This window comes from Acipenser ruthenus, chromosome 53 (genome assembly GCF_902713425.1).
Source record: "Acipenser ruthenus chromosome 53, fAciRut3.2 maternal haplotype, whole genome shotgun sequence".
Taxonomy (NCBI): domain Eukaryota; kingdom Metazoa; phylum Chordata; class Actinopteri; order Acipenseriformes; family Acipenseridae; genus Acipenser; species Acipenser ruthenus.
Genome location: NC_081241.1, coordinates 1,014,375 through 1,027,794, shown reverse-complemented (window position 1 = coordinate 1,027,794; position 13,420 = coordinate 1,014,375). Strand labels below are relative to the sequence as shown.

The 13,420-nt window shown below is 40.7% G+C and overlaps 1 protein-coding gene across 1 annotated transcript; it reads left to right on the top strand.

Annotated features, from left to right (window-relative positions):
- The first annotated feature begins 2,567 nt into the window (after positions 1 to 2,567).
- LOC131696697 (tripartite motif-containing protein 16-like) lies at positions 2,568 to 11,203 on the top strand. Its single transcript, XM_059016585.1, has 6 exons — positions 2,568 to 3,201; positions 5,320 to 5,415; positions 5,611 to 5,844; positions 5,999 to 6,158; positions 6,443 to 6,508; positions 10,284 to 11,203. Exons 1-6 carry the CDS (start codon positions 2,620 to 2,622, stop codon positions 10,814 to 10,816), a joined length of 1,671 nt encoding a protein of 556 aa, XP_058872568.1. The 5' UTR covers positions 2,568 to 2,619; the 3' UTR covers positions 10,817 to 11,203.
- Positions 11,204 to 13,420: the final 2,217 nt, after the last annotated feature.

Sequence of the window (13,420 nt, the reverse complement as noted above, 5' to 3'; positions counted from 1 at the left end):
CTACCCAGGCTAAGTGCTTGAGAAAGAGAGAGGGAGAGAGGTCTAAAGGGAAGGGGTGTATATCTCACTGCTCATGAACACACTGTTCCCAGGGAGGAAACCCACTGAAATCATTAAAAATTAAAAATGACAAACAACATTTCCATTGCTTGATTTTCAAGCACAATATTTTTAAGCAACACAGGGTAAATATTTCAGAGCGTTCAATGACTTCCTGTGCTGGGAACCTCTTCACTACATGTGCTTCCTGCCTGGGGTCATTCAACTGCATCATCAATATCTTTGTAACTCCATGAAATCATAAAGACAGGTAAGTTTTGTTTGTTGTGAAATCATCAGTGTCTCTGCCTCACTGCATCAAGCCTTATGACAGTAGTACAAAATCTCCACAGAACTAAATATGTTGTTATTTTTCCCTAAAATGATTACAACTCCTGTCCCACTCTCTCCTCTCCACCCCTCTCACACTGATTCAGCAGTCTCTGCTCAGCCTGCTTCTCTAAACCTGGCCTCAGTCCCAAACTCTGCCTCTGATATCATTACTTAACTCCTGGAATTCAGAAACACAGGTAAGTTTCATTTCTTGTGAAACCCATCCCTGTCTCTGTATCATCTCAACAGAAACAGCAGAAGCACATATTGTGATTCCAGCCCAGGATCACACTTCATGGTGAATCAAGGGTATTGACACAACTATTCCAATGGCTGGAGTTCCACCCTTCTTATATTCCTGTGCAGAACTAGACACTCTAACACAGCAGTCAAACACATTGTTAATACTGTGATAAATCTGGAGAAAGGACAGTCTAAACATGGAAACAAGCTTGTTCTTGTTATTCCACTTGTTCTCCTTGTTGAAGAAGAAAACTCCCCTCCCCTCCAAAAACAATTGAGAACTGAAGTGGAGGCATTTCTGTCCATTTTACCCACTCAGATCCCTCGCTTTCTAAATATATTGGTGCATCTGAAAAGATAATAGCACCGTCTTCAAATACAAGCTAAAGATTGTTAGATTGTCAGAGTATTTTACTTTTACAATGAAAATTAATCAATTAATTAATGATTAAAAAATATGATTACCAATTTGCACTTTAATCAAAACAATGTAATGGTCTGATCAGCAATAACTGCATATATATTTTTTTTATTGAATAAATATAATTGAAAATAGGTTGATGTTAAAGTATTGTTTATATCAGTATATATTCTTAATATTATATTTCTGATCTTTAATATGTTTGTGCTGAATGATTCAGAATACTTTTTGCTTAGATCTTTATTTGAAATGCTTACTAACTATTCCAGCAAGAATTGCCTCTGAAAACTCTTGTCCAGGCTGATTGTGTGATAACGAGGTGGGGAAGCATATTGGTGGTGCGCTGGGCACTGAAGCCCACAGGGTAAGCATTGTGCACTGCAGCCCGTGCAACAGACATACACTTCCCCACAATCAGCCTCCAGGAGTCTTTTCAGAAGCAATGTTTGGCTGGAATAGTTAGTAAGCATGGTGAATAAAATCTAATCAGAAACAGCCATAGAAAATCCTCATCAGGTAAGAAATGTAAAGAACATGATGACGTTTAAACCTTTAACCTCAGTGTGGTCCCCATGAGTGTTCATTAATATCTATCTATCAGGAGAGTTTTCAAAATGACCAATTGTATCTGTTCATGAAAACACAGCAGCATGGCTGATTGAAATGAAATCTCTTTGAAATGTTTGATGAAGGGGGTCAGGAGGTGGGGTCCTATTACCTGTAACACAGGAAGGAAGGAAGTGAACGGGGAGAGGAAACCAGTGTGGGGGCTGCAGGATCAATGGGCTTCACCTGAGTCAAAGAGAGTGGAAATAAAGAAGTGTGGAAAACAAAACGAGCAACAGCAAAACAAGAAGGGACTTGAAAGAATGATGTTCTGCTGATGAGAGGGAAGACATTGTCTGAAATGAATAAAACAAATAGTGCACAGATTTGAAAAGTAGGTCCCATGATTGTAAGCTTTGTTTGAGTGTCTGTTCTGTATAAAATGGTTTTAACTCATGAAATCAGCACTGTAATAAATGAGTATGTCAGTAACGTACACACCCTGTCTGATAACACCAGAACATGTCTAGTTCTCATGATATACAGCCTCCCCTGGACTGGATGGACCACCCTTCATGTTCTCTTAGGGGGGGAGAGCAGTTCAGACTCTGTGCCTCAAGCTTGCCCTGAACTGGAGGGAAGAAAGCAGTTGGTGCTCAGAGACAAGTTTGTGGTTGAGGACTAATGGACTTTGAGATGTGGATTAATGCCCACGAAGATCGAACTCCACCAAACTCACTTCCCTTGTGAACTTCTGAGGATTCAGACCCACACAGAAGTGAAGGTCTAGTGCAGTCAAATACATACTGTAGCTATAGAAGGGTTACTGTGACAATGCCATTCTCAAACTCCAGTCCCACTCACAACTCTCTCCTCTCCGCCCCTCTCAAACTGATTCAGCAGTCTCTGCTCAGCCTGCTTGTCTAAACCTGGCCTCAGTCCAAAACCCCGCCTCTCAGAGCTTTACTCAATTCCAGGAAATCAGCACAGTTTCATTTCTTGTGAAATAGTCAGTCTCTCTGTCTCACTGCAACAAGATGGCTTCAAAAGTATGGTCAGAGGATCGGTTCAGCTGTCCAGTGTGTCTGGAGCTATTGAAGGACCCAGTCGCTATTCCATGTGGACACAGTTACTGTATGGGGTGTATTAAGAACTGCTGGGATCAGACTGATCATACAGGTGTCTACAGCTGCCCCCAGTGCAGAGAGGCCTTTACCCCAAGGCCTGTTCTGCGCAGAAACACCATGCTGGCCGAACTTGTGGAGGAATTAAAGAAGACAGGACTCAATCCTCCTCCTGCTCAAAGTTATGCTGGACCTGGAGATGTGCTGTGTGATTTCTGCACTGGGAGAAAGTTCAAAGCTGTGAAATCCTGTTTGATGTGCCTGGCCTCTTACTGTGAAACACACGTCAAGCCACACTATGAGGGGGCTGCTTTCAAGAGGCACAAGCTGATCAATGCAATTGGAGATCTGGAGCAGAAGCTTTGTGCTGAACACCAGAAGGTTTTGGATATCTTCTGCAGAACCGATCAGACTTGTGTTTGTGTGTTGTGTACAGACGAGGATCACAAGAGCCACGATACAGTCTCAGCTGAGAAAGAAAGGAGTATGAAACAGGTAAGGGTTTGAACCATTTCCTTGTAACTATCCTAGAAGATAAGAATTCCCAGGGATATTTAACATGTCTGTTTACTAGGTTATACAGTTTCACATCAGATCAGATTTTAATTGTATATTAAGAGCTATTTAAAGAGCCCTAGTTTTTTAATTGCTCTTTCTAAACTATGATGTACTACAATGTATTTCAGGGTGTAACAGGGGTGTTGTTACGGGTGTGGCTATCGCTGATTGACAGGAGAGACACAGGAGGTTTTCTTTGATATAAAAACACAAAACATTCAAAATAAAACACTGCTCGAAAACAACTAGAAAATAAAAGTTGACCAAACAAGAAAGGAGGTCCCGCTCCAGGAACAGTCTCCCTGACACCTCCTCTCTAGACTTGGGTGGGATTAAAATCCTGGATTTGAATATGCCCTGTCATATCTAGCACACACTTGATTGGCAAAAACCCTCAGCCCTGCCTCACAGGGTAGAAGGATTTGTTCAGCTGTTTTGTGGTGCATTGGAATTTGTCGTGTAAAATTAGCATGATTTATATTCCTAGTGTTTTTATATGTATATTGCAACTTAATAAAATCATATATCAGTTTCATTGTTTAAGATATTATAGTTTAATTAGTTAAACTTTTTAAAAATGACATTCCCAGAAAAGTCAATCACCTAATTTAAAAAAAGCAGAAAAGACCAAGATTAATATGATATGGAGTAGTTTTTAGGGCTCTGGACTCTTGACCGGAGGGTCGTGGGTTCAGTCCCAGGTGGGGGGCACTGCTGCTGTACCCTTGAGCAAGGTACTTTACCTAGATTGCTCTAGTAAAAACCCAACTGTATAAATGGCTAATTGTATATAAAAATAAAGTGATATTTTGTAACAATTGTAATTCATCCTGCATAAGGGCATCTGCTAAGATATAAATTAATAATATTAATAATATACAAGATTAATATGATATACAATATACAAGATTAATATGATATACAATATAAATCGGGCAGAAAAAATAGCTTAATTTGGTGCGTTAAAACACATTTTTACATGATTAAAACAGATATGTTTAAGTTAGTTTAAAACGAAATGTAATAATCTATTTAGGATTTTGTTTGTTAAAATCTACAATTTCTTTTGCTCACCCTACTAGTCCCATCTTTCCTTTGCTCTCTTCCACAGTGAAGTCCTTCTGCTCACGGGCTCATTCTTCTGGGGATTTTGTGTATTTAGGCATTTTTTACACTGATTTCATTGTTTTGTTTCAGTGCTGTTTTATCTGTGTTTATCGATTAAAAACGGAAATCAGAAGCCCTAAATATCCATTAAAGAGAAAGCTGCTTCAGTTTCCTAGGTGCTTCACAAAACAAACATGTAACACATGCTAGATCAGCCATCATTCACTGTTACTTGTATGAAACAGTACCATCTAGTGGACAGCTACTGTGGATCAAGTGTCCTTTTGTATTGCTGGCAGGTGTGGACTAGATGGTGCTGTATCTTACTACTATACACACATGTTGTTTGAAAATGCTGCCTTTATCCAAGTTTAAACCACCTCCAAGGAAGGTTTAATTTAATTCAGCTATCACATTTAAACATAGATTAAAATGCAATGTCATTATATTTAATTTTTTTAATGTTTAACCTTGGATTAATTTTAAACAAGGATTACATATAAATCCTGGTTTAAAGTTTTGTGCAACATGATTCAAATATAATCCTTGATTTAATCTGGGTTAGTGGTTAATCCACGCTGGTGCATTCGACCCTTAGGGTATCTGTGTGCATAATGTGTGTATCGTTACACAGAGAATTGTGAGGGTCTGGAACCAACTCCCCAGTAATGTTGTTGAAGCCGACACCCTGGGATCATTCAAGAAGCTGCTTGATGAGATTCTGGGATCAATAAGCTACTAACAACCAAACGAGCAAGATGGGCTGAATGGCCTCCTCTCGTTTGGAAACTTTCTTATGTTCTTATGTTCTTATGTTAATCTAACTTCATATAAAGGGGGGAGAGGTGTGAAAACACAACCTGCTCTGAAATAGTCTGTATTGAGTGTGACAGGATATCACTCAATGCCCTGTCAGAAATGTCACTGTGTCACTGTGTTTCTACACAGAAGCAGCTGGGAGAGACACAGACAGAAATACAACAGAGAATCCAGGAGAGACTGAAAGAAATTGAAGAGCTGAAAAAGGCTGTGGAGTCACTGAAAGTGGGTATTGACAAGAGGGGGGTATTATTATTATTATTATTATTATTATTATTATTATTATTATTATTATTATTATTATTATTATTATTATTAACAGATGGACTGGAACACATCTACAAAAGTTTACTGTCTATGCCTGATGTGTTTTTGATATCAATTCTAACCATGTCTCCTCTACTGTGTTCTTTCACTCAGAGATCTGCATGCATAGAAATAAAGGAAAGTGAGAAGATTTTTACTGAGCTGATCCGATCCATTGAGAAGATCCACACTGAGGTTATTGAGCTGATTGGAGCTAACGAGAAGGCTGCAGTGAATCAGGCTGAAGGACGCATGAAGAAACTGGAGCAGGAGATTACTGAGCTAAGCAAGAGAAACTCTGAGCTCAAACAGCTTTCAGAGACAGAGGATCACATCCATTTTCTACAGGTAACATCGCTGCTTGTTAGAAAATCTCAAGTCCATAACTGGGACGGTTTCAGACAGACCTCTCCAATTGAATGAATCCTTGCTTTTCCCCAGGAATGTTTTGGACCCCATTCTGTTTCACTGAAAACTCCTTTTCTCCACTTTCCTGTTGTAGAATTTCCAGTCTCTCTGTGCCCCCCCAGAAGCTGGAGACTTACACAGCGTTACTGTCAATACAGGCATCTCTTTTGGGGCTGTGAGGAAAGCTGTATCTGAACTTAAAGATCATATTGAGGACTTCTGCAAGGGGGAATTAGTCAAAATAACCACAACAGGTTGGTATGAAATAGATCCATTTGGTAGAGATTTCTCAAATAGACCATGGCTTGAAGAGGGACAGGACCTGCAAGATTAATAAAGACCTCTTGCAGATTGTTGACTATATGAATATTGCAGGAGGGAGGCAGCAGGGAAGAATGAGCAGAGAGGAGAGATTTTTACACCCTGAAATGCCGTGAATAAGCCTTGTTTCTTTTCAGATTGCTGTTTGGAGTCTTGTGTGTGTTGTGTATTAATCCACATGTTTCAATTCTATTTCTCTCTCTTTTTTTCTGCCCAGTGAATGAAGTTGCAGTTTACAGTCTGCAGGCTCCAGAGCCAAGGAACAGAGCTGAGTTTTTAAAATGTAAGTCTGTTTTCACTGAAACATTTGATTGAAAGATGTGTCACTCCATTGTGAGAAGAGCTAACACTACAGAACAGGGAGGGGTGGAGCTTGAGGGCAGCAATTATTATTATTTATTAGTAATTGTGAAGCCATTAATCTACACTCCTCTCCAACAAGTATTGGTTCAGATGAATACATGCAGGGAGGAGGGGGCAGGGAGGAGAGAGCATGGAGAAGATATCAGGGAGCAGGGAAAATGGAGGAAGGAGGAGGGAGCACTGTGGAGGGAGCAGGGAGGAGGGAGCAAAGAAGATTTAGGCGGGAGCATAGAGAGAGAAGGGAGGAGGGAGCAGTAAGGGCGCATGGATGAGGAAGCAGGGAGGAGGGAGCGTAGAGGGAGGAGGGCACAGGGAGGAGGGTGCAGGGAGGAGATAGCAGGGAAAAAGGAGGAGGGAGGATGCAGCAGGGAGCATGCAGGAGAGATGAGGGAGCAGGTGAATTTTATGAATTGTGACAGGAGTTAAATTAGGCGCGATCCTTATTTTTCCATTTTAAACGTGATTCAGATGCGTTTGTCTCTAGATTGATGTGAACTGGAGGAACGCTAATCAAAGTTTATCAGCGTTTATATTTATGTCATGTAAACTAGATAACTCTGCTATTCAGAAGAAACTTCTTTTTTACATGGGATATAAACAGAAAAACTGTGTCATGCAAGATATAGCAAAGTTATATTTTGAAAAACCACGATGTGAAACAACACAGAGCACAGAAATGACACATTTTTGCATTGTCGTTGAGACACTAATGACTCAATAATCATCAATTGAATTTGTAAAGGGGGGGAGAAAAGGTCACACACACACACACACACACACCCTGCCTATCACACACACACACACACTCACACTCACACGCTGCCCCATGCAGTATTTTTATAATCTCAGGTGAGCATTTTTTTTCCTTACTCTGCTTAGTTTATGTCAGTGAGTTTTTAAACAGAGTGAACTCCATAAAGAATTGTATTTAAAATAGCAACCACTTTGATAAGGTGAACACAGTTTAAAATAAGGTTTGCATTGTGTGAGACAGTACAGAGAAAACCGCGATTGCTGTGGTCTGTACTAGGAGTGATACGAGACTGCAACCGAAGAGAACACTTTGAACTTGTAACTTAAAAACAGCACGTTCCCTTTCAAGCACGAAATGGGTATCAACCCCTTTAAAAAATAAATAAATAAAAATACATTTTAAAAAAGAAACTCTTCTGATAATAAGCTGACGTTTCCTGTAGTTTTTCGGGTGTTGTGGAGCTGAATTCTTCTTCTCTGCAGAGTGACATTCCTGTTTTGTTTTTGTTTTGTTTTCTCAGTCGTCAGGGTTTCCGTGGCAATTGTTAGGGAGCGTGTTAAAATGACGCGCTTTCACATTTCTATTTTTCCATTTCTGTGTTCACGGGTTTGTTCTGAGGGTGGTTGTGTTTGCTCACATTTCTGTGAACCCTTTTTGTGTGAAGTGGATTCCCTTCAGTCCGAATCAGAGTGTATTTCAAAGCCCGTTGGTGCGGGTCCGTGTGATTTTTCGGGTGTCCGGTTTCTCCATGTTCGCGGTGACTCCCTCATGGAAATGCAGCTCTGTCCTCAGATGGGATGCGGAGCGGCTGTTGCCGAGGTGGTTCCGATGTTGGAAACGCGGGTTTCTCTTGGATTGATCAGGGAGGGCTGGACGGGTTTCTTTATCAAGCGCTCCCGAGAGGATTGTGGGATGTGCTGCTGTTTAATATAACGTTATAACTACATTAATAACATACGCGTACAGACACCTTACAGTACGCTGCTAAAGAATAAGAATCACACGAAGCTGAATAATGTATAAAGAGATATTAAAAATAAAACAGGTCTATATATGTTCGTTGCTGTGAGGGCAGATTCACATCCCAGCGCTTTGGTATCTCTGGGTTTGAAACGACGCTCCATAAGTATAACACCAATTATTATTATTATTATTATTATTATTATTATTATTATTATTATTATTATTATTATTATTATTATTTTTATTATTATTAGGAGGGAATGTTGAGGACTTGCCGCTGCAATACAGTGATTTCAACTTTATATTACAGAAAAAAAAGATTCAGGAATTATTATTATTATTATTATTATTATTATTATTATTATTATTATTATTATTATTATTATTATTTAGTTTTATTTATCAGAAATATAAAAACATATTATTTCTATTATTTGTGTGTGTGTGTCAGTGTGTGTGTGTATATAAACATTATTTTTTTAACTATAATAACGTTCCACTGCGGCTCTCAGTGATGAAGTTTTACGATTGCTTCAGCTCACATTCAGCAGGTTCGTCAGGCTGTGTGACTGACATATAATCTGACCAATGAAAACGCAGAAAGGGTGGAAACGGTTGTATTATTGGCTGATCGCCCCAAAACACCAAAAAAAAAGTCTGATTACTTGTGGAGAAGGGAGGAGAGAGCAGGTAGGATGGAGGAGGGAGCAGGGACTGATGAAGCAGGGAGGAGGGAGTGATTTGAGGATGGCGCAGACAGTGACTGTTGTATGTTTCAATTCTATTTCTCTCTCTTTTTTTCTGCCCAGTGAATGAAGTTGCAGTTTACAGTCTGCAGGCTCCAGAGCCAAGGAACAGAGCTGAGTTTTTAAAATGTAAGTCTGTTTTCACTGAAACATTTGATTGAAAGATGTGTCACTCCATTGTGAGAAGAGCTAACACTACAGAACAGGGAGGGGTGGAGCTTGAGGGCAGCAATTATTATTATTTATTAGTAATTGTGAAGCCATTAATCTACACTCCTCTCCAACAAGTATTGGTTCAGATGAATACATGCAGAATGACTGGGGGAGGGGCATTTGTTGCCTGTTTTTCCACTCAGACCTTTCTCTCCCTAAATATCTTGGTATCCCTGAACAGATAATCATCCCATCTTTTAATACATGTACAATGCATGTGAAACCAGTTGTGGGGTAAAATGAACAGCTATCCCTCCCAGTCATCCTGTGCTGGTAGTAAATGTATATTGCAGTATCACTGCACTTGTGGGATGGATTGCTCATTAAAATATTAGACAGATATTTGAAGAGTGGATGATATTCTATTGAAGATATTTAGTAAGCAAGGGGTCTGAGTGGGGAAAATGGCAACACATACCCTGTAGGAACATTAAGTGAACTGTAATTGTATGCAGAGCTGCATTTGATTGGTTCCAATTGAAGAAGATTGATAAGATCGAGGAATTATAATGAACAAAACAATCAAACAGCAAGAGGGTTTAAAGGGTTCATAAGGTCCTTTGTATTTTATTGTGTTGCATGTTCCCATGTGTTGCTACAGCTGTTTACGTGAGGTGTGTGTATTGTTTTAATTATTTTTATTTTTTTTTTCATTTTGACCACTTTTTTATACTTATAGATAGCTTCACATGTAACTGCATGGGCCTCTCAGAACTACAATTCCCATCATCCTCCTGCTCACATATGTAATTGAGATGGAATTACCAGTGAGCAGGAGGATGATGGGAAATGTAGTTCTGAGAGGTCCATGCCGGTCCGCGGGAAGCCATCTTGAGGCAGAAAATGCAATTTAAAAGTTTAAAAAAGTGGTCAAAATGTATTAAAAAAAATAATTAAAACAACACACACACCTTCCATAAACAGGATGTGAGGATGCAGCAGACAATGACTGTTGATTTTCTCAGTGATTTGACTTTTCTAACCGTCTCTCCTCTACCCGTCCTCTTCTCTTCAATCAGATTCCTGTCAGCTCACACTGGACCCCAACACAGCGAATAGAAACCTCTGTCTGTCTGAAGGGAACAGAAAGGTGACACTGAGGGGAGAGACCCAGAGATATCCTCATCACCCAGAGAGATTTGATGTGTATCCCCAAGTGCTGTGCAGAGAGGGTTTGTCTGGGACTCTCTGTTACTGGGAGATTGAGTGGAGTGGGGGAGGGGCTTATATAGGAGTCACATGTAAAGGAATCAGCAGGAAAGGACTGGATCTTTCCTGTCTCCTTGGATCCAATGACAAGTCCTGGAGTTTGTTCTGCTCTGATTCCAGTTACTCTGCCCGGCACAATAACAATCACACTGCAATAACTGCCCCCCGCTCCCCCAGAATAGGAGTGTATCTGGACTTTAATGCCGGCACGCTGTCCTTTTATGGCGTCTCTGACACAATGACCCTCCTGCACAGATTCCAAACCACATTCACTGAGCCGCTCTATCCTGGGTTTAGGCTTCATTATTATGATTTCTCTGTAACAATCTGCCAGCTGAACTAGACTGTTTTGTGTTGTAAGAAACCCTTTGTATTGAACTCCCTGTCTGTCCTCTCCACTCCTCGGGTGAAGGGAATGTTCAATCTGACACAACTTAGGGGAAAGTTAGGGGGTAAAACGGCGCCACCTGCAGAGCGAAACAAGGTGAATTATTTGTTTTTAGCAACGAATGGATTTCATAGGAAGTAACTGTATTTAATTTATTTTTTAAGAATTGTTATGTTTTATATATATTTTAGAAAGTGGCATCCAATATTCAGTGCTGTAACAGTTTTAAAAAAGTGAACTTAAGTTTGCTTTATTGTGTGTGTGTTTTTGTTTTTTGATTTCCATAAAATGTTTAATATTTCAGATTTTAGTAATGTGATTTAATTAAAAAAATTAACGTGATAGACTGATAGACTTTTTCTTATTTCTTAATACTCATTAACATGGTTTTTCAAATGAGAATGAGAAAGAAAGAGGGGAATGAGAGAGAAAGAGGTCTGGTAAAGCATAGGGAAGCATTGTAAAGCACAGAGAGGTCTGGTAAAGCATAGGGAAGCATTGTAAAGCACAGAGAGGTCTGGTAAAGCATAGGGAAGCATTGTAAAGCACAGAGGTCTGGTATAGCATAGGGAAGCATTGTAAAGCACAGAGAGGTCTGTTAAAGCATAGGGAAGCATTGTAAAGCACAGAGAGGTCTGGTAAAGCATAGGGAAGCATTGTAAAGCACATAGAGGTCTGGTAAAGCATAGGGAAGAATTGTAAAGCACAGAGAGGTCTGGTAAAGCATAGGGAAGCATTGTAAAGCACAGACGTCTGGTATAGCATAGGGAAGCATTGTAAAGCACAGAGAGGTCTGTTAAAGCATAGGGAAGCATTGTAAAGCACAGAGAGGTCTGGTAAAGCATAGGGAAGCATTGTAAAGCACATAGAGGTCTGGTAAAGCATAGGGAAGAATTGTAAAGCACAGAGAGGTCTGGTAAAGCATAGGGAAGCATTGTAAAGCACAGAGAGGTCTGGTAAAGCATAGGGAAGCATTGTAAAGCACAGAGGTCTGGTAAAGCATAGGGAAGCATTGTAAAGCACAGAGAGGTCTGTTAAAGCATAGGGAAGCATTGTAAAGCACAGAGAGGTCTGGTAAAGCATAGGGAAGCATTGTAAAGCACAGAGAGGTCTGGTAAAGCATAGGGAAGCATTGTAAACCACAGAGAGGTCTGGTAAAGCATAGGGAAGCATTGTAAAGCACAGAGAGGTCTGGTAAAGCATAGGGAAGCATTGTAAAGCACAGAAAGATCTGGTAAAGCATAGGGAAGCATTTTAAAGCACACGGAGGTCTGGTAAAGCATAGGGAAGCATTGTAAACCAGAGAGAGGTCTGGTAAAGCATAGGGAAGCATTGTAAAGCACAGAGAGGTCTGGTAAAGCATAGGGAAGCATTGTAAAGCACAGAGAGGTCTAGTAAAGCATAGGGAAGCATTGTAAAGCTCAGAGGGGTCTAGTAAAGCATAGGGAAGCATTGTAAAGCACAGAGAGGTCTGGTAAAGCATAGGGAAGCATTGTAAAGCACAGGGAGTTCTGGTAAAGCATACGGAAGCATTGTAAAGCACAGAGATGAAAGGTAAAGCATAAGGAAGCATTGTAAAGCACAGAGAGGTCTGGTAAAGCATAGGGAAGCATTGTAAAGCACAGAGAGGTCTGGACTCTAACCCTGGGCTTGAGACTCAGCTCAGTGATTTGGATTCCTAGACAGCTTCTTAGTAAAGGTATTATTCAGCATGCAGCCGCACCGTGAACTAATAAGAAACGACTTTCAGTACCTGGCAGGCTCTTGTGACATATCAGGCGGGTCATTCTCTTTACTCCTTCTTCTTCTCCTTGGAGTCGGGTCCATGCCTCTCTCTACTGAATCACTCGTTCCTCAGTTAGCTGTGTTTCTCCTCTGCAACACAATTGAAACAAGTCCGTTGTGGGGTTTTGGATTTGGTCCCCACCTGGCTACCGAGTCCCCACTTGGTGGATGTGTAACCACACCTAAGACCCCACTTAGATAGGTAGACAAGAACACAAACACACACACACAAACACAAATACACACAGGAACTGACACACACAAATACACACAGGTACTGACACGCACACACACACAAAAATACACACAGGTACTGACACGCACACACACAGGTACTGACACGCACACACACAGGTACTGACACACACACAAACACAGGTACTGACACACAGGTACTGACACGCGCACACACACACACACACACAGGTACTGACACACAGGTACTGACACACAGGTACTGACACGCACACACACACACACAGGTACTGACACGCACACACACACAGATACTGACACGCACACACACACACAGGTACTGACACGCACACACACACACACGGATACTGACACGCACACACACACACAGGTACTGACACGCACACACACACACACAGGTACTGACACGCACACACACACACACAGGTACTGACACGCACACACAGACACACACAGGTACTGACACACACACACAAAAAACGCACACACACAAACACACACAGGTACTGACACACACACACAGTGCTGGTGCTGGGAAGCTTGTTTGGAGACTTATTG

Excerpts from the sequence above, each read along its gene's own strand:
- LOC131696697 (XM_059016585.1), top strand. The coding sequence starts at position 2,620 with ATGGCTTCAAAAGTATGGTCAGAGGATCGGTTCAGCTGTCCAGTGTGT. Across the intron at positions 5,416-5,610 it reads AGGCTGTGGAGTCACTGAAA|AGATCTGCATGCATAGAAAT; the intron begins GTGGGTATTGAC and ends TCTTTCACTCAG. Across the intron at positions 6,509-10,283 it reads CAGAGCTGAGTTTTTAAAAT|ATTCCTGTCAGCTCACACTG; the intron begins GTAAGTCTGTTT and ends CTCTTCAATCAG.